The sequence below is a fragment of the Aquarana catesbeiana genome, linkage group LG01 (assembly GCF_042186555.1).
Source record: "Aquarana catesbeiana isolate 2022-GZ linkage group LG01, ASM4218655v1, whole genome shotgun sequence".
Taxonomy (NCBI): Eukaryota; Metazoa; Chordata; class Amphibia; order Anura; family Ranidae; genus Aquarana; species Aquarana catesbeiana.
This window is the reverse complement of record NC_133324.1, coordinates 766,911,554-766,936,368: the sequence shown is the minus strand read 5'-3', so window position 1 is coordinate 766,936,368 and position 24,815 is coordinate 766,911,554. Positions and strand designations below refer to the sequence as shown.

The window sequence follows — 24,815 nt, the reverse complement described above, 5'->3', positions numbered from 1 at the left end:
AAATTTAACCCCTTCACTCCTAAGGGTAAAACATTTAAATGCCTAAGCACAATTTTGCTAATTTTACATGTGTTATTAAAACCGTACATATCATCAGAACTTTCTGTATCCAGGTGAATCATACCTTGTTTTTTTAGGACAAATTGGACTTTCATTTGGTGGTAAATGGTAATGGATATCTCCTGATTAATTTTTTTAATATCATAGGAAAACTGGCCCAAAATAGTAAAAAAAAAAACATTTTTTGAAATGTATCTGTATATTTCTTGTTACTACCATAACCTACCACCAAAGAACAACCCAAAATAAATTCTCCTGCTCTGGATGATCACAGCCATACCACATGTGTATGTTGGTTGTTGTATGTACCTGTAGTACAGCCCAAAAACAATAGTGCACATTTTGCTTTGCATTTTGATACTAACTGACACTGATATTAATTTAAAAAATGCTTTTTTAAAAAAATTCCTAACCAAAACATACTTACCTTGACCTTTGACCCTTACTTGACCCAGACACTAACCCTGGCACTGACCTAGATCAAACCTTGATCTAGCAATTTTTTATTTTATTCTTTACTATTATTTATTTATTTAATTTTTTTTAACACCCTTTTTTTTTCTTTCTGCAAGGAAAGAGAGAGATACATGGTAAAGTGGATATAAAAAGTCTACACACCCCTGTTAAAATGTCAGGTTTCTGTGATGTAAAAAAATGAGACAAAGATAAAGAACTTTTTCCACCTTTAATGTGACCTATAAACTGTGCAACTCAGTTGAACAACAAACTGAAATTTTTAGGTGGCGGGAAGTAAAAATAAAAAACTAAAATAATAAGTGTGCACACTCTTAGGCTCGGTTCACACTGGGGCGACTTGTCAGGCGACCTAGTCGCCTGACAAGTCGCCTCCCGTTCTGTGCTATGGAACCGTTCTAATCGGAGCGACGCAAGTCGCTCCGACTTAGAAAAAGGTTCCTGTATTACTTTGGGGGCGACTTGGGGCGACTTGCATAGACTTCTATGCAGAAGTCGTCTCGCAAGTCGCCCCGGCAGTCGTTTGCAGGTCGCCTCGCTGAGGCGACCTGCAAGTCGTGCCGCCCATGTGTGAACCGAGCCTTAAACTAATACTTTATTGAAGCACCTTTTGATTTTATTACAGCACTTATAGGGCGTACACACGGTCGGACTTTGTTCGGACATTCCGACAACAAAATCCTAGGATTTTTTCCGACGGATGTTGGCTCAAACTTGTCTTGCATACACACGGTCACACAAAGTTGTCGGAAAATCTGATCGTTCTGAACGCGGTGACGTAAAACACGTACGTCGGGACTATAAACGGGGCAGTGGCCAATAGCTTTCATCTCTTTATTTATTCTGAGCATGCGTGGCACTTTGTCCGTCGGATTTGTGTTGTCGGAAAATTTTATCTCCTGCTCTCCAACTTTGTGTGTCGGAAAATCCGATGGAAAATGTCCGATGGAGCCCACACACGGTCGGAAATTCCGACAACACGCTCCGATCGGACATTTTCCATCGGAAAATCCGACCGTGTGTACGGGGCATTAGTCTTTTTGGGTATAAGTCTGTCAGCATGGCATATCTTGACTTGGCAATATTTGCCCACTCTTCTTTGCAAAAACACTCCAAATCTGTCAGATTGCGAGGGCATCTCCTGTGCACAGCCCTCTTCAGATCACCCCACAGATTTTCAATCGTATTCAGGTCTGGGCTCTGCCTGGGCCATTCCAAAACTTTAATCTTCTTCTGGTGAAGCCATTCCTTTGTTGATTTGGTTGTATGCTTTGGGTTGTTATCATGCTGAAAGATGAAGTTCCTCTTCATGTTCAGCTTTCTAGCAAAAGCCTGAAGGTTTTGTGCCAATATTGACTGGTATTTGGAACTGTTCATAATTCCCTCTACCGTGACTAAGGCCCCTTTCACACTGGGGCGGTTTGCAGGCGTTATTGCGCTGAAAATAGCGCCTGCAAACCGCCCCTAAACAGCCTCCGCTGTTTGGTCAGTGTGAAAGCCCGAGGGCTTTCACACTGAAGCGGTGCGCTGGCAGGAGAAGAAAAAATCTCCTGTCAGCCGCATCTTTGGAGCGGTGAAGGAGCGGTGTATTCACCGCTCCTAAACCGCTCCTGCCCATTGAAATCAATGGGACAGCGTGGCTATACGAGGGGTTTTAACCCTTTTTCGGCCGCCAGCGGGGGGTTAAAACCGCACCGCTAGCGGCCGAATACCGCGGTAAAACAGCGCTAAAAATAGCGCTGTTTTACCGCCGACGCCCCCTACCTCCCCAGTGTGAAAGGGGCCTGAGGCCCATGTTCCAGCTGAAGAAAAACAGCCCCAAAGCATGATGCTGCCACCACCATGCTTCACGGTGGGTATGGTGTTCTTTTGGTGATGTGCAGTTTTGTTTTTGCGCCAAACATATCTTTTGGAATTATGGCCAAAAAGTTCAACCTTGGTTTCCTTAGACCTTAACACATTTTCCCACATGCTTTTGGGAGACTTCAGGTGTGTTTTTGCAAAATTTAGCCGGGCTTTGATGTTTTTCTTTGTAAGAAAAGACTTCCGTCTTGCCACTCTACCCCATAGCCCAGACATATGAAGAACACAGGAGATTGTTGTCACATGTACCACACAGCCAGTACTTGCCAGATATTCCTGCAGCTCCTTTAATGTTGCTGTAGGCCTCTTAGCAGCCTCCCTGACCAGTTTTCTTCTCATCTTTTCATCAATTTTGGGACGTACAGTTCTTGGTAATGTCATTGTTGTGCCATATTTTCTCCACTTGATGATGACTGTCTTTACTGTGTTCCATGGTATATCTAATGCCTTGGAAGTTCTTTTGTACCCTTCTCCTGACTGATACCTTTTAACAATGTCAAGAAAGACCTACTAGAACAGCTGAACTTTATGTGGGGTTATTCAGAGGCACTTTAAATGATGGCTGGTGTGTACTGACTCCTATTTAAAATGCGTTTGAATGTGATTGCTTAATTCTGAACGCAGCTACATCCCCAGTTATAAGAAGGTGGTGTGCACACTTATGCAACCACAATATTTTAGTTTTTTATTTTTACTTCCCCCCTCTAAAATATTTCAGTTTGTTTTTCAATTGAGTTGTACAGATTATAGGTCACATTAAAAGTGGAAAAAGTTCTGAAATGATTTATCTTTGTCTCAATTATTTACATCACAGAAACCTGACATGTTAACAGGGGTGTGTAGACTTTTTATATCCACTGTATCTCTCCACGCCATTCACAGAGAGAAAACACAGGGGTGGGCTTCACAGCTCCTAGCACAAAGACAGATATGCAAATATGCAGCCCCACTGAAAAAAAGTCCAGTTCAGTGAGGATGCATATATGTGTTACATCGGCATAAAGGGGTTAAACACCCCCTCAAAAAAAAACATTACCAGTGAATCTTTACCCTCCTCCCCACCTTCACCTTCAATCTACTGCAAACAGTAGATTGTGTTCATAAACATTCAGCTCTCCCCTTCCTGTGTTGCGATTGCGCAGTGTGTACACACTTTGCATTGGCTGTGATTGGTTCACAGTGATCACAAGGTACAAAGTCACTCTGATTGGCTGTGTATATTTTGTTTTGATCTGAGATGTGTAAATATATAAACAGCGCTGCAAAAAACTGAATGTACCTCTCCGCTGCCTTTTTTTTTACTATGCAGCAGTTTAAAAGGTGGGTAAGGCTTAGCATCTGTTATATATAAAGTATGATGGTGTTTGTGTTTACCCAGTATTATTATTTATACCTTTTGCATACAGTGTGGTTTGGTTTGAGTCCTTAGTCTGATAGTTTACTTTGTCTCATTTGACTGATTTCCCCCCACAAACTCCTTTATCTTTGTCACACAGTAAATTTGAATTTAAAGAAAAATCTTCAGCTACAGCTGCATCTTATCAAGATTGTGCCATATATGTCTGTTTATGATTTGAAGGTGTCAAAAATGAGGAGTTGAGAAAATGTATAGGATATTCATATAACAAGACTGTCATAACGTGTTCTTATATCTGATATAGGCAAGATTGATGTATGTAGTCTGTTTGCCAGATGTGAAACTGTTATCAAAGACTAAGGCCTAAGTGTCCATTGAGATTTGCTATCATACAGATTGTATAGTAAGTTAAATAACCTGAAACCTTATAGGATTTCTTGGAAAAAAATTGTCACAAGATGTGATGCACCATTTACTTATTTATATAGCAGCACATTTTTTAGAGGTTTGCCATGCAAAAATAATCATTCACATCATTTATTGCCCCCAAAACAAGGTTATGTTTCTAGCAAACCCCTACAAACACGCACGCAATAGAGTTAATTTTGACTGTATTAAATAATTTTTGAATTAAGGGATTAAACCAGAGAACCTCTAAGTTCACCCTTGCAAACTTCATTCAGAAAGAAACCCCGGAGAGAAATGAACCAAAAATACTAGCAATACAGGCTACAGATGTGTCATCCAGTCTGCCATTGGAAAAATGTTCTAGTTTTTGAAAAGGGTAGAATCTCCAACAGGTTTTTATTGCTTTCACCCTATTGTGGAGATTCACTTTCCCTTTCTTTCTTGGTTACCACACAAAAAATGAAGAGAAATCCTATTTAAGGCTTCAGTTGTATCAACATTAATATTTTACATCACAACATTAATATTAAAGTGGCTCTAAAGCTTCATACATTTACATTAATTAGCACCATTAAATACAATAAGCAAAAATCCATGAATTTTTTAATGTGCCTATTTCTATGTCTTATGGGTTACATCCTCTGCGATTCTTGCACTTGATTAAAATAACTTCCAGCCAGTGAGTGCACTCCATTTGCGTATTACATGACCCAGCTTTCAGGACTACATGACCCAGCAGGCTTTGCGATAATGCTCATGTGTTCCCCTTCACTTGTAAACACAAACTGATATGAGACAATTACACACCTTGTCAGCTGAAGAAGGCACCTCTCTGCTGCACCACCTCCCAAACAACACACGCCAGCCTTAGAAGGACTTGATGTAGAGGCGGAGCTGTTGTCAATCAGTGTACAAGGGAGGCAAAACTGAGGTGGTGCTTCTGTTGCTGTAGCTGGAGTCTGTGCCAATGATGTTATGTGGGGAGACAAAGTAGCGGTGAAGCTGTGGTGTCTTCAGATGATGGGATGTTTGTATGTGCAGGCAGGCAGCGTTAGCAAATGAGAATATACTCCTAAGCTATGGAGCACACACTCCTGGTGCCCTCATCGGAGCAGTGCAGGATTGTGGCACCTTATGATAGAAGATGGGTGGAAATGCTTCACAATCAACAAAAAACTACAATAAAGGCAGAGCTTTCAATCAGGTTAGGCTTATTAGTTAATTTTATTAATAAGAAACAAAAAAACATAAAGAAAAAGGAGGGTTTAGTATCACTTTAAATACTACATTAATTAATATTTCTGATTTTTCTGAAAATTTATGACAGTGTCGATGCCAGTGAACGACCATACTGTCCCTTGTTATTGCACAATTAGCATGGCATAGTGGAAGCAGGCTGAACTATGTTCTTATGTTCTGTTTCAAATTTCTTGCCTGGGAAGAGGCCATTGTAATGAATTACTGCAACAGGAAATCATTCAGGAGGAAATTGTGAACACATGGGATTCCCATGTTTTCTATAAAATAGTCACTTAAGAGACCATTTGTATGTCAATTTCTGGTTCTATTGTTTCCAAGAGTCACAAAGGACTCCAATACATGACAACTAGATAATCTGTTTGAAACAGGAATACAAAAGTACTTGTAGGCGTTTAACAGTTGGTGCATGTGGAAGAAATACATATCTTCGTCACAGATGCAAATCAGGTGTTTGTGGAATTTTCAAATGAGTTCTTGAAGTAACAAGTTTTGATTGAATGATGTGGGTGACAATACCTAGTTTCTAAAAAGTGAACTTTTTGGCTAATAAGGACCAAGAGATTTTGTAACATACTGTAGATTATTCTGAAGCAGCTATACAGGTTACTATTTTGTCTGGTGATAACTGAATTGTAAAGAATAAAATGAATGGCACTGAAAAGGTGGATATGCTCTAATGGACGCTAAACAAAATCCATTAAAAAAGTCCATATACAATGAATCCAAAATGTTCATATAAAAGTTTGTGTAAACATAAGCAACATTAGTGGCAGCTTCCCATAGATTGAAGCAATAACTCTGTAAGAAAACAAAAAGGTACACACGTGGGGGGGGGGGGGGGGGTGACAAAGTGTAGCAGGTTAAAACCGAATGGATTTATTAAAAGCCAGTTGACAACTTACAAGGGTAGAAAGCAAGTAGGCATATCTGTATATCTGGGGCAGATGTATAGAGATGTCCCCAGGTCAACTCTGGTCTCCCGCTGACGTCACTTCTGCTCCGGCTCCTTCCATGTTCCACGTTGGTTACCGCTGCTTCTGGCCACGATCCTCAGTCTCGCCACAGGCACGCCAGGCTGCGGAGCTTCGAGCCTCTCAGGACCTTCTCCTGATGACCTCGGGCCACCTCTTTACATCTGCCCCAGATATACAGATATGCCTACTTTCTTACTACTCATGTAAGTTGCCAATTGGCTTTTAATAAATCCAAAGTTGCCACTATCTGACTACAATACCTGTCTACACAGATACAAATCTCTGGTGTCACATGATCACTAAATGACTGTATTTAAAAACATGAGTACTTACTGAAGCTGGTAATTTTGTAGCCAGCTCCAATAACTAATGAAAAGAAAAGGGCTGTTGGAAAAGGGCAAGTTTTCTAGTGTCTAATGGAAAAGGGCCAGGCTTTAAGTGTCTATGTGAAAGAGCTGTTTTTATATGTATGTCTGAGGGAAGAGGTTTTAGGTTTTTAGGTGTTTCATGGAAAAGGGCTAGTCTTTACAGGTGTCCTGAAAAGAGTTTGGGATCTGGGTGTCTAAGAGAAAAGGGGCTGTTTTTTACATGTCCGATAAAAGAGTGTTCAGTTTAAAGAAGAACTAAACCCATGGATTTAACGGTTTCAAAAAACAGTTACATTCAAGGCATGCTGGGAATGCTAATTGTCACATTTGCTTGTTCTCTCAACAAAACTGACAAGCCATCAAATTGGTGGTGTCATAACTGATCACATGTGCAGCACCATGGCATTTGAAGATCAAACAGAAGCTAAAATGGCAACTTCCTTGACTGAAAAGGTAGGAGGGTTTAGTTCCGCTTAAAGTATCTAGGAAGAGTTGTTTTTTAGGAGTCTATATTTTTAGGCATCTAATGGAAAAGGGTTGGGCCTTAGATGCCCAACAGGAAAAAGCTGGTATTAGATGTCCAAGGGGAAAGGGTTTGTCTAAGGTGTTGTTTTTTGGAGTTTCTCCAGATAAGTGGTGTGCTGTTTTATTCTGGGATTAGTCCTATAAACATTGGCACATTTAAACTGACATGAAAAAGAAAAAGAAGTATTGTTTAGTATTAACCAGCTAAGGGAAAAACTGTGGTAAATGTATTAAGTCACTTTCAAAATAGAATTTATTTGAGGTTTTCCTGTAGGATACATACCGAGTCACTATTTTTAAGTACTATAATTAAGTCTCTAATGAACAATTAAATGGTAAATGTGTTTACTGGCTTATTGACAACTAGAATATAAACCCGACTTTATATAGTACAGTGAAATAATTAAAAAAGTATTTTGCAGTTGTCAATAACTTTTCACTTTAATTATATTTTTATAAGATTCATTTTCTAATTTGCAAGTCTTGTTGTGTTTGGAAGGATGTGATATATTGGCCGTTCTCCTCAATAAATGTTTAATGTTCCATCTCAGAAAAGGATTTCAGTAGGTGGTGTGGAAGAAAAATACACCCTTTATTTATTGTTCGCAGAATTTTCACTTGCTCTGAATGGGACCTTTCTTCTTTACTCATTGCACTTCAGAAACTTGAGATCAATAAATATCACAAAGGGGTATTTCTAATCCCAGAGAAAATTATTAGTGCTGGAAGACTGCAGCTCCAGTACACTTAACAGACATAGCAACGGTATCCTAGCCAACCTGTTTATTAGACAATATGCTAAGCATTCCTGGGTAAACTGTAAGCATTCAGGCAGGCTTTGAACATGCCTTTGCATGGTTTAAAATAGCTGTAGAAATAGTTTAAAGAATAATAAAGGCTTATATTACTACCAAGGGCTGGCAATTCGTTTAGAGCGGTCAGAGTAAAGATAAAACATTTACACAATGCACTTTTTTTTTTCCTTCATCTTGTTTTTCGATTAATTCTGGATATTTGTGGGTAAGCAAAGCAACTGCAAGGGCTGTCAAGAAGAGATGTAGGATTCAGGCAACAAACTCTTGAATCTCTTATTGGTTGGACTGTATAATCAAATGGTGGATGTGAATGCAGATAGCATCTTGCCAACAAATGCAATCCCTGGTTTGAGTGTTTGCAAAGATATTCAGAAAAGATATTCATGTGGCAGAAAGGGTGGAGCTTTTTAAATGATGCCTGTGTTGATGAGTTCAAAAGGTAGAATGATCTTTAAATACAACCATTCCATTAGGTCATTAGATGGTAAAATTAACTGAAGGATAATATCCTAGGTATTTAAGCATTTACAAGGTCGGTAATGATCCGATCAAAGAGATTTTCTTTTAAACTCACAAACAAACTGCATCATATGTACAGTGGGGACGTAAAGTATTCAGACCCCCTTAAATTTTTCACTCTTTGTTATATTGCAGCCATTTGCTAAAATCATTTAAGTTCATTTTTTTCCTCATTAATGTACACACAGCACCCCATATTGACAGAAAACACAGAATTGTTGACATTTTTGCAGATTTATTAAAAAAGAAAAACTGAAATATCACATGGTCCTGAGTAAAGTATTCAGACCCTTTGCTCAGTATTTAAAAGAAGCACCCTTTTGATCTAATACAGCCATGAGTCTTTTTGGGAAAAATGCAACAAGTTTTTTACACCTGGATTTGGGGATCCTCTACCATTCCTCCTTGCAGATCCTCTCCAGTTCTGTCAGGTTGGATGGTAAACGTTGGTGGACAGCCATTTTTAGGTCTCTCCAGAGATGCTCAATCGGGTTTAAGTCAGGGCTCTGGCTGGGCCATTCAAGAACAGTCACGGAGTTGTTGTGAAGCCACTCCTTTGTTATTTTAGCTGTGTGCTTAGGGTCATTGCCTTGTTGGAAGGTAAACCTTTGGCCCAGTCTGAGGTCCTGAGCACTCTGGAGAAGGTTTTCGTCCAGGATATCCCTGAACTTGGCCGTATTCATCTTTCCCTCAATTCCAACCAGTTGCCCTGTCCCTGCAGCTGAAAAACACCCCCACAGCATGATGCTACCACCACCATGCTTCCCTGTTGGGACTGTATTGGACAGGTGATGAGCAGTGCCTGGTTTTCTCCACACATACCGCTTAGAATTAAGGCCAAAAAGTTCTATCTTGGTCTCATCAGACCAGAGAATCTTATTTCTCATCATCTTGGAGTCCTTCAGGTGTTTTTTTTAGCAAACTCCATGCAGCTTCCGGAGAGGCTTCCGTCGGGCCACTCTGCCATAAAGCCTCGACTGGTGGAGGGCTGCAGTGATGGTTGACTTTCTACAACTTTCTCCCATCTCCCGACTGCATCTCTGGAGCTCAACCACAGTGATTTTTGGGTTCTTCTTTACCTCTCTCACCAAGGCTCTTCTCCCCCGATAGCTCAGTTTGGCCAGATGGCCAGCTCTAGGAAGTGTTCTGGTCATCCCAAACGTCGTCCATTTAAGGATTATGGAGGCCACTGTGCTCTTAGGAACCTTAAGTGCAGCAGAATTTTTTTGTAACCATGGCCAGATTTGTGCCTTGCCACACTTCTGTCTCTGAGCTCTTCAGGCAGTTCCTTTGACCTCATGATTCTCATTTGCTCTGACATGCACTGTGAGCTGTAAGGTCTTATATAGACAGGTGTGTGGCTTTCCTAATCAAGTCCAATCAGTATAATCAAACACAGCTGGACTCAAATGAAGGTGTAGAACCATCTCAAGGATGATCAGAAGAAATGGACAGCACCTAAGTTAAATATATGAGTGTCACAGCAAAGGGTCTGAATACCTATTACCATGTTATATCTCAGTTTTTCTTTTTTAATAATTCTGCAAAAATGTCAACAATTCTGTTTTTCCGTCAATAAGGGGTACTGTGTGTACATTAATGAGGAAAAAAATGAACTTAAATGATTTTGGCAAATGGCTGCAATATAACAAAGAGCGAAAAATTTAAGGGGGTCTGAATACTTTCTGTCCCCACTGTACAACGTATCTTAACATAGTTTATTTAAAGGGGGGTTGAGAGCTGGTGATCCATTGTGCCCAAAGCAGCCAAGCAGCTGTTGGAACTATGACAGCTTCTTAGTACCTATTTAGTAGTGGGTTCCAAGTGTGGAGACAAGGTCAGATAAATTCTATAGATCACGGGGGCGCATGCGCGGACTCAAGCGGAACCCAAGCGGTAATGCCAATTTAGAGCTCCGCTTCAGTGAGAACCACACCGGGAGACACAGCACAGCTTAGGCTCCCAGAACGGCACCTGCCGACGTCCGCTACCTCTGAGAACCCGCTGTTCACACTGCCATGGTCCTCAGGGGGTTCCAAAACGAAACTAAAGCCCGGAAACATCAGGGACACTCTGGCCCGCTTGTCAGGCAAAATAGCGCCAACTACCTCCTCACAGCACAACACGCCACGCTCAGCAAAGACCCAGTGCCACGCTCAGCCCCTGCAGGAGGAGAACGGTGAATCTGACTCAGATGCCGGCACCTCAGAAACACAGATAGGCATGTTTAAACAGTTTGAACTGTGAGATTAGGGAGATTAGGGAGCTGGGACACAGAACAGCAGAGCTGGTAGGGAGGGTGGATGAGCTGGAAAATCACACACAGGACTATACTGCTGAAATGAAGAATCTCAAGGAAGAGAACCTAGTGCTACAGTCACGATTAGAAGACCAGGAGAACAGGGACATGTGCTCTAATCTATGTATCAGGGGGATCCCCGAAACAGTGCTTGATCTACAAGCCACAATGCTGGCCCTGTTTCAGGAACTGCAACCAAGCTAATGGTCCACCTCGGGACATTATAGCCAAGTTTCATTATTACAGTACGAAGGAGCAGCTACTTGCAGCAGCCAAGGGCAAAGAATCCCTATCCTTCCAAGGCCACACATACCAGTTATTTGCAGACCTTTCCCCACTGATAGTCTCAAAGAGACGTGCTCTTAAGCCCCACCTCCATATTCTTCAAAGCAACCAGATCACATACCATTGGGGGTTCCCCTTCTCAGTACGCTTTACCCACCGGGAAATCAAGTACATTTGTTGTACACCTGCTGAACTGCATACTGCCCTACAAGACCTGGGTTTGCTGGATCAGACACCACATAAAGATGCATCCTGCAGGCGTTTGGCCTCCCGCTCTCCCCAGAAATCGTGAAAAAGCAAACGATGGCCACTCAGGTCACTCTCAGCAAAACCTCTACAAATGAGGCCTGTTTGATAATCTTACAACACCCGCCGAAGACTCGATGGACTGACTTTCCATTTCCATCTCTAACTCCCATGAGTTATAGCTCGCCCCCCTTACTGACCCTCTAGACAGATGTAAACATTTTTCGACAAATCCTTATTATTGCCTTGGTAAATGAGAATCTGTTTATCTGTTTTTTTCTCCTCCTTACACAATGGAAACATATCCTGCACGGAAACTACACTACCACTCTGTGAGTCTTCTTTCCATCTACACTTGTTCTTTACTTCCTCTCTGTCTGTCTTTCAGGCTATGAGTTTATAATGTTACCACTAAATCAATAGGTAACGGCTTCAGACGTTGGACAAACTCAAACCCCAATCTGTTTCCTTTTTTTCATTCTTCTATTTTTCACTTTTCCTTTATCCACATGGTACGTTACCAAGCATCAGTATTCTAATTGCGACTTTGTCTCTCCGCTTTACTCTACAATTTGGTTAAACGCTTTTTACCTACCTGCAACACCAGTGTATGCTAGTTGATCTTTTACAGCATTTTGAAAATGCGCTAGCACCTTTATAGAAAACAAGCCCTAATTTGGTAATGCTAGGTTCCTTTACACCTAAGAAGTAGGTAAGTAAGTGTATGTTCAAATGTTCAATATCTCACTTACATCTTGTAAGACGACTCTCATGTGTTACTGTACCAACTTTATTTCCCCTGCTGAAAATTAATAAAATTCTTTGACAACAAAACTATCTTGGCTCACCCAAAAAAAAAAAGAAAAATTCTATAGACCACTGTGTTAAGCCTATTGCTTTTTGCATTTGTAAATACCCAAATGGTTGCAGAACATCTCATTGTATAATACCCTGGAATGGCGGTCTGATCAGTCTGGCTGAACCATAGAGTGCGTAATGTTTAATCAGCAGGATCTTAAATCATCTCTAAAACATTTGTATGTTCAGATTCAGTCTGGCAGGATGTCAGTGCTGACATCTGTCAAAAGTGCCAGTGTAGCCAAAAGTATTATTAGTGAACTCATTTCCAGATATGTGACACAATTGGTTATTTATTATCTGTAAGTTTCTGCTTTACTGCTTCTGGTTACATTATTATACAAAATAAATAATGAACAATCATAGTTCTGTTTTTGTTTTTCAAAGTACATTTTTTCCATTTTTGTACATCAGCCTGTAAATGCAACCTGTGTTGATAGTGCAGGAGTCCCAATCATTTACCAGTTCTATCTCATTTACATCATGAGCAGACTAAAAGCTTTGTTGCTTTTAGGTTTCTGGACATATATCATGACTTACATTATAACCAACCAGAATGAATAATTATAAAGAATTGAGGCTCTACTACATTTTAAAGCTTACCAGTCTGTAGGTGTGATTGCTGCATTAATTTTTGTTTTCAGTTTAAATCTATTTTTATTAGCTTGCAAAATTACACCTAATACAAGCGAGTCTTGAACATACGAATCCAAACAGTTCATCTGCAATATAGCTTCAAGCATTTTTTGTAGTCTTTTAATGCTAGCCATAGATGATATAATTTTCTTTCCTTCCACCACGGGTAATCTCAGAGCTGTCCCGGCTGGCAGAATACATTATAGCTACTGGCAGTAACCATATGCAGAAAAATCTGGCATGCTGGTTGTACCCAAGTTGATAGATCGATCAACTTGCGTACAATCAGCCTGACCTTACATAGTTTGAATCTCGAATGGTCCCTGCTGAACCGGATGAGATTGGAATCATCTATGGCCGGGTTAAGCATAGGTTTAGAAGGACAATGGGGCTCTTATAAATGAATGTGGAAAGGTTTGCACCTGAGCAGAGAGCTTTAATTACTCATGTGCTAGGAAAATGAGGTCTATGGAGAAAAAATAACCTTATAGTGAGAGACAAAGCCACCTCTCAGGTAATCCATGAAACTACTATTACAGACCATTGAGTTGAGGTCCGTAGGAAATTAATTGTGTATGGTGATGTCAGAAAGCAAGGGAGAGGCCAGAAAAAAAGGAAAAGGGGGAGGGAAACAAATAGGAAGGACCAGAAAAAGCATACAGGGGAGGATTAGGACAGAGGTCTGAGGAATGGAACCATTCTACCTTTTATCAAAATATGTATCAGTCTTAGGGCTAAATAATGTGTTTAATGGCTAACCCAAGGGGTCCACACTTGGGGACATGTTTATTGAGCAATGTGCTGTGGTTTGCCAGATTTGTTTCCAGTTTTCATGATCAAAGCTATCTCCTAGGTTCCCCTCCCATTTTGCAACATACAAAGGGAGTTGGGTGCTTGTCCCTCCAAGACTAAATTCTAAACAGATAATATAGTAACATTTGAAGGGAAGACAAATGTTTTATTAGTGTGAGCAAAAAAAAATCTTGATCTGTAAGTATTGATAAATTTCTGAAGCTGGGGCTTTTGTTCTTTCCATAGGGAGGGGAAGATAAGTACTCCTGTAGGGATCTCCAAATCTTAGATCCTGTAAAGACCCTTCAATAACCACTGGCTAAAGTGAGCTGGTTCCTAAAAACATCATTTGAACATGACGTTGCCATTAAAAGTTGCAAGTGGAATATATTTTCTTTATCAGGCTTTGTTTCTTTATTTTCTTTTGGTGTTTCTGCCAGTAACATACGTCATGTCCTAAGGTAACAAAGCTCATTCACTGTACTATATCTATGGAAAAGCAGCATTGTCACCCTAAGGCCCCATTCACCCCTGAGTGTAGCGTTTTTAGGCAGAAAGTCGCACAATTTCACCGCGATTTTGCTGCATTTTAACCACGATTTTGTACAGGTCAAAAAGTCACCAATGTAAAAAGCAGAAAAACACCCAAATCTGCCTAAAAAAAAAAAGTTCCAGAACTTGTTTGAGCGTTTTGGAGCTTCTGGCATCAGGCATTTTGGAGTGAAGATGTGAACCATTTCAATAAAGAATATTTGATTTTTTTTCCCCTCCAGCATTTTGTAGCTTCAGGCTTCAAGCTACAAAACGCTCAAGTGTGAATGGGGCCTTAGACAGGAAATTGTTGGGGCTACATCTCCCTCTCTCATCTGCATTGCATTGGGAAAAGGTGTTCTGTAGTCAATAGAGAGCTGTAAACAATGTCAGCAGAAGCATAGAGCACAAGAAATTATCACCTCACAAAAGTTCTGGCAGGATCAACAGGCATTTCTTTGCACTTATGCAAAATAACAAATCACTTGGTATATTTAACAAACCAAAATAGAGCAACTATGGAGTTAATTGTTAGAATTTACATACACTTTAATTGTTCATATCCATGTAAGTACACTTACTGCTGGCCTTGTTCTTGAGGAAACAGTACAAATTAGCCTTGAAAATAAGCCTCACTGATTGATTGTTTTACAGAAACTATTGGACAGAAACATCTGACAATAAATATGCGTTTAGAGTAATTACACTAAAATGATTAGAAGCATTATTTTGTGTCCTCAAAGACAAAATATATGCTTTTTTCCCCCCATCAAATTTGTTGTAACAGTTGTTTTTGGAGACTGGACAAAATCATGTAGGCCTAGCAGTGGCTTCTTTGTTGCTATTTGTGTTTCCACAGTCCTCCTCATGAAATCTCTTTGGATTATTGCCTAGGGTTTCTTTGTTAAAAATGCAGCGAGGGATGAGTGACATCATTGTCTGTCTTATGCGCGTACACACGATCGGACTTTACGGCATACTTGGTCCGGCGTACCGGATTTCATCGGACAATTCGATCATGTGTGGGCTCCAGCGGACTTTGTTTTCTCAAAAGTTTGACTGACTTAGATTTAAAACATGTTTCAAATCTATCTGACGGACTCGAGTCCGGTCGAAAAGTCCGCTCGTCTGTATGCTAGTCCGACGGACAAAAACCGACGCTAGGGCAGCTATTGGCTACTGGCTATGAACTTCCTTGTTTTAGTCCGGTCGTACGTCATCACGTACGAATCCGTCGGACTTTGGTTGATCGTGTGTAGGCAAGTCCGTTCATTCGTAAAGTCCGTCGAAAAGTCCGCCGGGGAAAGTATGCCGTAAAGTCAGGTCGTGTGTACGCGGCATTAGGGTCACTAAACTCCAATAAATAGCTCTAGATAGAAAAGTATTTCAGTAGAACCCTTGTGTGTTTTTACCATGTGCAACAATCCAATGATCAGACCCTTCAAAATAGGTCACCTAGTGGACATAAATATAGTAAACTGTATTTTGTATAGCTACCTGTTTGTGTTCATGTTGTTTGAGGGAACTAATTTCTCCACTTGATGTGTGTCAGTGGGAATCTGCAAAAGGTTAAAAAATATCTCTGCTTGTTTTTTATGATGTTTAGTTGGAAGTTTTGGAGTTGCTTATCTTGCTGACTACAATGGTTGTCTAGGCAGCTACAAATTACTGGTGTGCCACCATCATGATCATTGTTTAGGGATATACAGTATGCTTATAAGTATCTTTGAACGACGTGAACCAACATCCTTCATTCTAAACAGTTAATATTAAAATGTTTTTTTTTTCCATTGCAAAACCTGGAATAAATCATTAGCATGTTCTTTGCTGCTGGAGACAAAGAGAGAAATCAGTGTGCTTATGTAGCCCCAGGCCAATAAGGTACACTTAATGCTAGTAAATGGGATTTGTTGTACTTTCATCTCTGGCCAGTTGCATGATTCATTGACTTTGTAAAGCTACAGTAGTAGAACATAGAACATTCCACCAGCGAGATGGAACCTCTTGTACTGAATATAAGAACCAGCCCTATTTCCTCCTAATTGCCATTAATTGGAAATTATGACGCTGCGCTAAATTTTTTCTTGCAGGAGCTGACATTGTTAGACTGATTATTTAAAGTTGTAGTTTTTACTCTCGTTTGGGGTTGATTTACTAAAACTGGAGAGTGCAAAATCTGGTGCAGCTGTGCATAGAAACCAATCAGCTTCCAGGTTTTTTTTTTTTTTAAAAGATTAGGGCCTAGTACACACGTTTTGATTGTTGTACGACCGAGCGTCTGATTTTTGTCAAAAGCACCTGTGCAGGATTTTATCTAGCATACTAACTACCCGCAAATTGTCTCTTGACAAACACGAACTTAGTGACGTACTATGAGAGTATAAAGAGGAAGTTAATTTCTCAAGCACCATCCTTCTGCTAATTTTGTGTTAGTAGAAGTTTGTTGAGCGTTGATTCACGATTTTCAGATCATACAAAACAAATGCCTTTTAAAATACGTTTGGCATAACTTCCGTATCACCAGCAAAGCAGCTTCATTATTATCTCATTAAAGAAGATGAGAATGTGTGCTGCATTTCGACATTTCATCAATTGCCACGTCACGAATGTTAATTCTAAAAAAAGTCAAATCCGCTGTCGAAAGCACCGTACTAACGATCCGAAAATCTGCAGACGGCTCGTCTTATGAATTTTCCCTTTTGATTTTCGTATCGTGTGTACAAGGCCTAAGTGAACAAGCTGAAGATAGAAGCTGATTGACTACCATGCACAGTTTCACCAGATTTTGCACTCTCCAGTTTTAGTAAATCGACTCCTTTGTGTCCTGTTTTATAGAAGGCTGGCCAAACATTATACAATTTTCTTGTACAACTTTCCTTTAGATTTACCAAAACCATATAATAAGAGGTCATAGCTAAACACTTTCAATTTGCATGCAATCAGGCAGGCCCTTGCACTACACAGTTGAAGGTATATCTAAAGAAAATGAAATAAGAAAATTGTATGGTGTATGGCCATCTTTGGGTTCAGTGTAATTTCACAACTACTACAAAAAAACTAAACTAAAGGACAGCTAAAACAAAACTGCCTTTTTCATACATGAATGCTACAAGAAGGGGAGTATTTATCTCACTGGGGTGTAGCTATAAAGGCCCAAATGATTTGCTGGAGCAAGGTCTCAATGATAACATTTAGCTCATCGAGCCACAACTCAGGTATATGGTGAATATTATATTGGTTGCCTAGTTGTTTGATATGCATTATATGCAATACACAAATGAATTAGTCCAAATATACTGAAAAAAAAAACTTGAAAGCATTTTTATCGAAGTTCCTAAAGAGCAGCCATAGTGGGACTATAACAGAATTTTCAGGAAGATTCTCTTTGGAGGATTGCAGATCCCTGAGTTCGATTCCATGCCATTTGTGTGGTATGCATGAGATGCCCACAGACTCGGAATGCCTTGTATTCTTTTGGAGATTAGGATTCTTGGCAATGCTTGAGTCCATTTTTTTAGCTTTTTAAAAATAGCTTTTGGATAAATTTTTTTCATTTGTTTGATATGTTAAACTGAAGCAGAGTAAGTGTGCAGCTGCCTGGAGTTTCAGCTGTTACGCCTGAGTATGCCTTGATCTGCTGGCTCTGATATCTTGTTTAAATATACTGTTTTACCCAACATTGACAAGCTGTTCTTTTATGTTTTATTTCATCTGGACCTGCAGATATATTGGTTCAAAGATGGGAAACAAATCTCCAAAAGAAGCGAACACTACAGAATCCAGAGGGAACCTGACGGGACCTGTTCCCTTCACACATCAGCTTCTTCCTTGGATGATGATGGGAACTATACTATCATGGCTGCCAACCCACAGGTAATGTAACATTAACTCATGACATGTTTGCTTTCACAATCAGACGTGAAGTCATCGCAAATTAATGCCAGATCAACCACAGAAATGCTAATTTGCATTAACATGAGGAGAACATGTGATCACTAACCATTAGCTCAGGTTTCTTCCTAACATTTCCATCATAGGCATTGTTGATTTTTTAAAATTCTTCTTCATACTTCAGAAAAAGTAGTTTCTGTATTGTACTAAAAAAAGGTTTTCCGCGTTGAGAATTGTGTTTTTCCATGTAATCTGCTTTCTTAAATTAGAATTGCACCTGAAAAAGAAATGCTGACAGGTAGGATCTATAAGACAGAAGAGACCCTGTTGGTCTCTTCTGTCATAAGTGCTTCTTCCTGCCTGTCAGGGTTAATGTGCACTGAGCTGCACATTCACAGCTTAGCGTACATTTACGGCATAGCTCTGTGCCATGATGATGTGACCAACATGCGCATGCTTGAGAGTGAAGTCATTGCAGCCTAGCCAATCAAATTGCCAAACAGTCCGAACCTAGAAGGAAGACTGGGAGAAGATAGAAGCGCCCCTGATCAGCGGGAGCACTGACAGTACTGGGGGATTGTTTGACAGGTAAATCTGCCATAATGTGCTAATATTCGGTGCTTACTAGCACAGTATGGCTATTGGCTCATTGGGGACATTTTTTTATTTTCAAAATTGCAAAGTTTATCTCAACTTTAAAGGGGTTCTCCACTTATTTCTGTCAAGAGGAGACTGCTGCACTGAGTATGAGTGACTTAGAGTGGATTCAGCCTTGGAGCCGATTGGTTGCTCTCTACAAATAGCTGACCAGAGGGAAAGGGGTGGGGACATGGCTCTGCTTTGGTATAGGCATGACTGTCATTCTTATATAATATTTGCTGCAATCAGATTTAGATCAGAAGATTTTATACTCTACTTTTCTGAAAACAGCTAACTTGCATAATTACATTTTTAAACAACAGGACATAGTTTAGTAAACTGGTTTATATTACATGAGATTTACTTGCTATGATCACTTCTTTAAAATCTAATTTTTAGGAAACAAGTTGGATTAATTGCTCATTGATAAATTCCTTTTTATGCTTCAAATTATTCTAATATTCCTGGTTAAAAAGAAAAAAACTCTCAAACCCCTGAACTGCATTCAACAAAATGTACTAATGATTCCTATGTGGCTTACAAGACAGGCATTGAAGTATTCTGTTGCACATTGCTAAAGTGAATTTTGTGTCAGCTTAAGCTGAGCTATGCGCCAAGATAAAAACACAAAAAGGATTATATTCTAAGCAAATAAACTCTTGTCATTGCTGTGTCCAATAATCCAAACATGAGCTCTATGTTGTGTTTCTGGCGCTGCTAGGTTACAAGTTCCTGGCTGTCAGGAGGGCTCTCTGCTCCTTTCCCACTTCTTATTTTAAGGATTCAAGTGGGGTCAGCTTGTGCTGTCCCATAATAGTTTCTTCAACCCTTATGATCTCTTCTGGCTCCCCAGTTACCAAGAGAGTAAAAATCTTTCCTATTGCTGTCTGAGAAATAATATATCTGTTATACTCCTTCAGAGGAATTATTGGTTAGAAATGACCGAGTTTCAGATTGATTTCGGATCAAGCCTCCTCTTGACCATTTGAAATGCATCTGCTGTTTTGTAGGAAGTGTTACTTAGCAAAAGAGGAGGTTGGAGCAGGCAATCACCTTTGTTGTTTTTTCTTCTCAATAGGTATTTGTACTTTGCAAAGCTTTTATAAGCACTGCCCCTGAGCAGTTCAGTTAATTTTTCATACAGTATCATGACACTTCAAATATAGATGTTACCAAGGTAGATATAAGGTGGAAAAAGGCTTGGTTCTGGAAGCGTGTAAACTCACTAAGAGCTTCTGTCGATGGGTGCCTTCTATTTCCATTGGACATCAGTTTTAGATGCTTCTAGGATCATTCATAGACAGGTGCATCTGATCAGCAATTGATCTCCTTTTGACCATCATTTAACTTTGTAAACTGCATCAACCTGCTTAAAGCCCCATACACATTATTAGATTTTCTGCAGATTTTTGTCTTCCGATTTACCAAAACATGTAGTGCAAGGGCCTGCCTGATTGCATACAAATTGAAACTCTTAAGGTTTGACCCCATATTATATGGTTTTGGTAAATCTGAAGACAAAAGTCTGCAGTAAATCTAATAATGTGTATAGGGTCTTAGGCCTCGTACACACGGTATGAAAATCAGAAGGGAAAATTCGAAATACGAGATGTCTGCGGATTTTCGGATCATTAGTACGGTGCTTTCGACAGCCGATTTGACAAAAATCAGACGTTCGGTCGTGCAACAATCAAACCGTGTGTACGAGGCCTAAGACTGTGTCTACGTTTCTATTGACTTGTATGGATAAAGAAGCAGTTCTTGCGCTGAAAAAAAAACTGTTGACACAGGACTTTATAGATTGTGACATACTGGATGAAGGAATAATTACACCTCAGGTCAAGAAGTGTCACGAAAGCTGCAGTGACTCTTATGCAGTAGCATGTCATGTATATGTACCACTTGTAGATCCAAACAACACAAAGCAATCTCCTGCGCTCAGGTGCTTAGTCCATATGTTAGTGGTGTAGTCAACCCTTTGGATAAAGAGTGAAAAGTCATAGGTCTTGCTGTCCTCAGAACAATGGGTCTATATGTTTCAGAGTTGAAACATATAGAAAAACTGGAAGGGAGCACCGGCAAAATTCGGAACTGTATCATCTGCAACCTGGACCAGGTGTTGAGAGGAACCAGATGGTATCACGATTCGTGATACCATCTGGTTCCTCTCAACACCCGGTCCAGGTTGCAGATGATACAGTTCCGAATTTTGTCGGTGTGCCCTCCCTGTTTTCCTATATGTACCACTTGTACCCAGAGATTGCAGGTATTTTGTGTGTAGCCGGTTCAGGAGGAACTAATGATGTCACAGTTTTGTGATGGATAATTTGATTTAATAGTCTATAGATTAATAATGATTTAAGCTCTGATTATTATGCATTTGATTGTGGTGATGAGGTTAAAGGGTGGTGCTTGAGGCACATTAGTATATAAATTCAGTTGCACTTTAAGCTGGTCACATGCATGTGCATATATTAATAACTTAAAAAAAACGGTGGACTTTTAAGAAGCAATTCTGCTACTGGCCTCAGTCATCTGTCTTTTTCTTTGCCATGTTAATAATTATCTTTCTGCATGAAACACTTTGCTTTTTTTTGTAGTTAGTTTATTTTTCTTTCTCTGTTGTCACACTGACAAGTAAACAGTTGTAGATAGTGACATGCTTACACATCAGATACTTTGTGTCTCTTCCCCATCGTACATCACCCTCTAGACTAAACTTTATTCATGGAAAATAGTATAGCACGCATTTAGTGTATACAGCTATGTATCAAGTGTTTGGAGCCATTATGACGTGTTTGCTGTTCTCTTTTCCCAGATGTATCATCTTAAAAATGTTTATATCAACTCATTATATAACGTATATCAAAGTCACTCTAGGACAGTATGTGAGCTGATAAACTAAAAGTGACTTTATAACGTGCAAATTCAAAGTAAAATGTCTTAAATGCTTTATTTGTGTATATGTTAAATAAACACATTTTATAATGCCATTTATAATAGTGTTTTTTTCTACAGTTCAGTTTTCACATAACGTATATTATTTAAAGAATGGGTAAAGAAAAAAAATATTTGAACCCTGTGTGTAGTATCCCACAAATATTACAATCTCCTACAGTCTCTTAGGAAACAATAGTGGGATAAAGTCCATATCTTGATTAAAGAGCTAGGCAGACTTCTCTGACTATGCCAAGAAACCACAGGAACTGCCAGTGGAGTTTGTTTCACAGGGTCTTAAAGTGATAGTAAACTCAGCCACTCTAAGTATCAGTATTATTAAAGCCATAGATTTTTAAAACAATCCGCAATAATATCCCCCACCCCAGGTTGCTTCTTATTGGGCGTACACACGGTCTGACTTTTCGACCGGACGGGTCTGACGGACGCCGACGGACCAAATCCGGCGGACAATCCGATCGTGTGTGGGCTTCACCGGACCTTCAGCGGACTTTTCCTGTCGCAAATCTGACGGACTTTAGATTTGGAACATGCTTCAAATCTTAACGTCGTAACTCCGCCGGACCCAGAAATTCGCTCGTCTGTATGCTAGTCCGACGGACAAAAACCGACGCTAGGGCAGCTATTGGCTACTGGCTATCAACTTCCTTATTTTAGTCCGGTGCACATCATCACATACGAATCCCTCGGACTTTGGTGTGATCGTGTCTAGGCAAGTCCGTTCGTTAGAAAGTCCGTCGGAAGTCCGTCAAAAGTCCGTAGAAAGTCCGCTGGAAAGTTTGTCGGACCAGTCCGGTCAAAAAGTCTGCCCGTGTGTACGCGGCATTACTTGTTTTGTGGCTTGGTTTGTTTTTCATCTCTCCCGGCCAAAGCAGGCCCCATTTTATCTATTTTCCTTCGGCCCTTTCTTTCCATCATGGCCATAACCTCATGCATGCACAAAACATAGCCTGTATGAAGCCTGTAGCCAAGCCTTGTTTTTGTTTCCGGATCACTATGGCAACCATCCCGCATATCTCTGAGTCCAGTGTTCAGTGCCAATGTTTACACCCCCCTGGGACTTTGAAAGTCACATGGGGTGTTTCAGGAAGTTGGGAATACACTTGTACTCTTGCAGGATTGCACGACAAGTAATGATGGGGGCACGGCATCTGCATAAATTAATGGCACATAGAGCATGTCATAAGGGGGCCAAATCTGTGCATGCGCCAGCTGACGTCATTAATTAAACATTACCTGATTTCTGCTTAACGGCGGAGGTTAGTGTAATTCTGAGTACATACATACAGTATGTACATTGTTTCTAAATACTTTAAATGGAGACAATTGTAAATGTAGAGTTTACTACCGCTTTACATGGACATAGGAATTCTAGTTTTTAGCTTTTCAATGTAATTGTTTTAATATTTAACTATAATGTTATATTGTGTTCTAATCACACCATAGATATTTTATGGTTTCATTTGCTAAAAATGCCATAAAACATTTCTGTATTAAATGTTACAAAAAAGCTATCTGTTGCGGTCCACAGGGCAGAGTAAGTTGTACCGGTAGACTGATGGTGCAGGCAGTGAACCAGAGGGGAAGGAGTACCCGCACACCTACAACCCAGCCTCACATTCGAAGGTATGTACGGTGTTACTTTGTCTGCTATTGTCAGCCACTAATTGTTTACACTTATAATGTAAAACCTAAAATTTAGACATACTGTTTGGGCTAATTGTTATTTTTCACTGACCACAACTTTTTACACTGGATTTAGCTCATCCATGATGATTATCAGGACTCCTTGTGGTTTGTCTGCATGGTTGGACACCTACTAGTTCCACTTTAAGAGATGGGTCAGAGTTGAATTGTGTCAGTACTTTTTCATGCCACATGTGTCCAGGCCATTTTAGATTAGACATCAATATAGGGAAGGCCTGCTCAATTCTAGTCCTTGGTGAAGATAATCCCGAAATTATTGCAGAGCCTTTAAATAATATTAACCTAAAGAAAGTGTCACATACAAACTAGATAGTGGATCCTCTGGAAAGGGTATGAGATATTAAGTCTTCACCAGAGCACCCAGAAGGAATGATGGACTTTACTGATGAGTGTGACAGGTTGCAGCAATTAGATGCACCTGTGCAGATAGCAGCTGGTCAATGATATAAAAACAGTGCAGTACATAGGCAATATCAGAAACAAGGACAGGCAAAATATCAGGACAGGTAACACACAACTGTATTCAGACACAATCTAAGATCAGTAACCTGACCAACAGAAATACAGGACTAAGAAAAGAACAGCTAAATAGCCATTTGATTGACAGGATGGGTAGGTAAAATCCAATGGTACCTTGACCTCCTGGTCCTGAAACAAAGCAGGCTGTAGCTAAGTAGAAGAGAACACATGGTGGTAGAACCACTACAACATGTCTGCAGATAAGGATTTCTGTTTTATAGGAGACCTTCCTTCAGCATACTTTAGCTGTATCAATAACAGAGTCATAGAGTCAGCATAACAGGTAGGCAGCTACCATTTTCCACATGGCAGCACCAAAATTCTGTTAAAGCAGGTTTAATTTTAGTTTTAATTCACTAAGACTTCTTTGCCCTGATTCCTTGACCAATATATAACCTCAAAAGACCTTGGTTAATGACCTCATCATAGTGTAGATGACAAGCGTCAGTTCAACAGAATAAAATTCCTTTGTGCTGAAGACTTGGTCTTCTTCCTTTCTTGAGGCACCAACACATCCTATTATAATATTTTCTTCATTTTATTTCTTGAGTCACATGTTTAAAATCTGGAAGATACCACATCTTTTCTTATTATGATAGTTTATAAAATATGGTGTGGCTTCATATTAAACATTTCTGTGTTACACAATAGCCTTTAATGTAGGAGACATTGAAAGAGTAATTGATTTTTGAAAGGAATATGGTACACTGAAGATATTAAAACTTCATCTGAATCATCTGGTTTTCCATTACTTTAAATAGAAAAACATTACTCAGACTTGTGCTGTATATACTGCACGTGGTATGTATCACAAATTATTTATATGGTGTC

General features: G+C 39.8%; 1 protein-coding gene across 3 annotated transcripts in view; it reads left to right on the top strand.

The window, feature by feature from the left end:
* The window catches only part of PALLD (palladin, cytoskeletal associated protein), a 486,054-nt gene that overhangs the window by 421,796 nt on the left and 39,443 nt on the right, over window positions 1–24,815 (top strand). For all 3 annotated transcript variants that reach the window (XM_073606212.1, XM_073606220.1, XM_073606231.1), the window contains 2 exons: window positions 17,994–18,143; window positions 23,290–23,384. In XM_073606212.1, coding sequence (XP_073462313.1) covers window positions 17,994–18,143; window positions 23,290–23,384 — 245 coding nt within the window. The remainder of the gene's footprint in view (window positions 1–17,993; window positions 18,144–23,289; window positions 23,385–24,815) is intronic.